At 47.5% G+C, this 2,400-nt stretch overlaps 1 protein-coding gene across 1 annotated transcript in view; it reads left to right on the forward strand.

The window, feature by feature from the left end:
• Window positions 1–1,964: 1,964 nt before the first annotated feature.
• UNC13B (unc-13 homolog B) overlaps window positions 1,965–2,400 on the forward strand; it is a 216,937-nt gene continuing 216,501 nt past the window's right edge. The window contains exon 1 of the mRNA XM_040631566.1: window positions 1,965–2,365. Within this exon, the coding sequence (XP_040487500.1) occupies window positions 2,344–2,365 (22 nt within the window). The 5' untranslated portion in view covers window positions 1,965–2,343. The remainder of the gene's footprint in view (window positions 2,366–2,400) is intronic.

The raw sequence follows: 2,400 nt of genomic DNA on the forward strand, positions 1-2,400 counted from the left end.
GCCACCCAGGCGCCCCTCCTCTGAACTTCTAACTGGGAAACTGGGATGCATTAGAACCTTCAGATAGTGGCTCTTGTTCTGCTGACCTTCCCTTTACTTCCCAGCTACATTCCTCTCTTCATGTCCACAATTTAAGTAACAACAAACACGTATTTGTCATTTTTTTATATACTAGGTAATTTAAACGCAGTTCCTCATTTAAACTTCAAAACCATCTTATGAAGTAGTTACTATTATTATTCTTTGGGAAATTGAGGCCATGTAGCTTGCCCAAGGTCAAAGTATCAGAGGTAGAACTCAAATCCAGGTGTGGTAGGCAGATTTCTAGGATGGTTCCCCAATGATGGTTGCCCCAGTGAGGCAGCTCCTGGTGGTATTCATGTCCTTGTGTATTCCCCTTCCCTTGAATGTGCCTTGCTTCTGATGCATAGAATACAGCAAAAATGAGGGGATATCACTTCCATGATTAGGTTAAAAAAGATTGTGACTTCCACTTTATTGCCTTCTCAGCTTGCATGCTTTGATAAAGCAAGCAGCCATGCTGGAAAGGCTCAATGACAAGGAACTGAGACCAGCCAATAGCCAATGAGGAACTGAGTTTTCAAGCCAACTTGAGTCCTGCCCACAATTATGTGAGTGAGCTTGGAAGTGGATCCTTTTGCAGTCAAGCTGGCACTTTGATAGCAGTCTGTAAAAAACCCTGAACCAGAGGATCCAATCAAGCCATACTCAGATTCCTGATCCACAGAAACTGTGAGATAATAAATGTTGTTTTAAGTCACTAAGTTTTGGAGTTATTTATTACATGACAATAGGTAATACACCAGGTGGATCTGATTGGCTTCAAAGTTCATGCTCTCCTCATTTTATAAAGGACAACAGCTGGGCTAAGTAGTTAAGTAGCCCCATCCTCCAGCAGTCCAGTGGATGCCCATTATTTTTAGGGTCAGCATCTCTGTTGGCTATGCTGGCTCAGTTTCTCTGGTCAAAATCTTCCTCAGAGTATTGCTCCAAATTTGGATGAACACTGGAAGGATCAAGTCTTCTTCATTGCATTTGCTCTTGCTTGCTATTGCATTTAGAGTGTTACTCTCTTATAGCAACTATTCCAGTGAAAGAAATCATTTGATAGCTAGGTTTACTTTTGGAGGGCAAAGACCCTGTTAGATTGACAGACCCTCCCTGGGTCTGGCAGGCAGATTTCCACGGTGCCAAGAGCTTGCAAAAGCTGAAACCTGAGCTGGGCTAATGAAGCCTTCATTAGAGGAGATCCTCTAATGGTGCTCAGCCCTGGCATCACATTAAAATCACCTGGGGAGCTTTTAAAACACAGGATTCCCGAGCTTTACCCCAAACCAATCAAATTAGAATTGCAGTGTGGAAGGGGTGTTGGATCTGTTCATTATACCATGTGTCTTCCTGTGTTCTGGTCTGGTCTTTCTCACTTCCTTACATGTTCCTTTGTCATCTTACCAGAAGTCCTAGCTTGAAATACCTATCTTCCCTCTATCCTTCATTCGGTAAATATTTACGGACTGATTTCTATATAACGGGTATTATTACAGCCATTGGGGATACAATGGCGTGCAAGGGAAAAAAGGTCTAGAAAAGAACTGAAGTCTCTAAACATTTTACTTTATTTATGCTCACTCAATTATTTTCCTTTTTTTTTCTTTTGCTGTAGTTGCTAATTAAAACATGCTTGCCTTGTGCTACGATCTTGTTAAATTATTACAGGTAGGGGCTCCTGTCAGTTGTAATGGATAGACTAAGAATTCGGATGGAAATTCTTCAATGAAAAGAATCTTCTTGTGTGGGAGGAGCAGAGGGCTTCAGTTACCTCCTCATATCGGTGAGGCGAAGGCCCGCCCACTCGGCGACAAGACTTTTTAGTGGGCGGAGCTGCCTAAATTCTTGCACGTTAGGAGAGGAAGGAAACCCCGCCTCTTACGTGCTTATGGGAGGCGGGGTCGGTGGACTGGGCGTGAGTTGATTGGCTGGGAGGCGGAGCGCCACGGGTTGGCTCTTTCCAGGCGCTCGTCGGGATCCCAGTGGAGCGAAAGGAGGGGGTAGTCCCGGTAGCTCCTACCTCCCAGAGATGGCGCCGCTGTGCCGCGCCCAGTCTCCTGTCTGCCCGCCCGTACTCACAGCTACTGGAAGCCCAGTCAGACGGTGAGAATTGAGCGGGTCCGAGGGAGCGGCGGGACGCTGCCTGCCACGGGGACCATGAGGAGCGGTCAGACCTGTGGGGCCGATAGCGTGAGCAGCCGCGGCACCTGCTGAGAGGAAAGAGGGTGCGGCGGCGCGGCTGGGGTGCGGCGGAGGCTCGCCGGTGCCTCGGCCATGTCGCTGCTCTGTGTACGCGGTGAGTGTGTGGACGGGGGGGGGGGGGGAAGGGGA

Source organism: Ursus maritimus, unplaced genomic scaffold (assembly GCF_017311325.1).
Source record: "Ursus maritimus isolate PB19 unplaced genomic scaffold, ASM1731132v1 scaffold_17, whole genome shotgun sequence".
Lineage (NCBI taxonomy): Eukaryota > Metazoa > Chordata > Mammalia > Carnivora > Ursidae > Ursus > Ursus maritimus.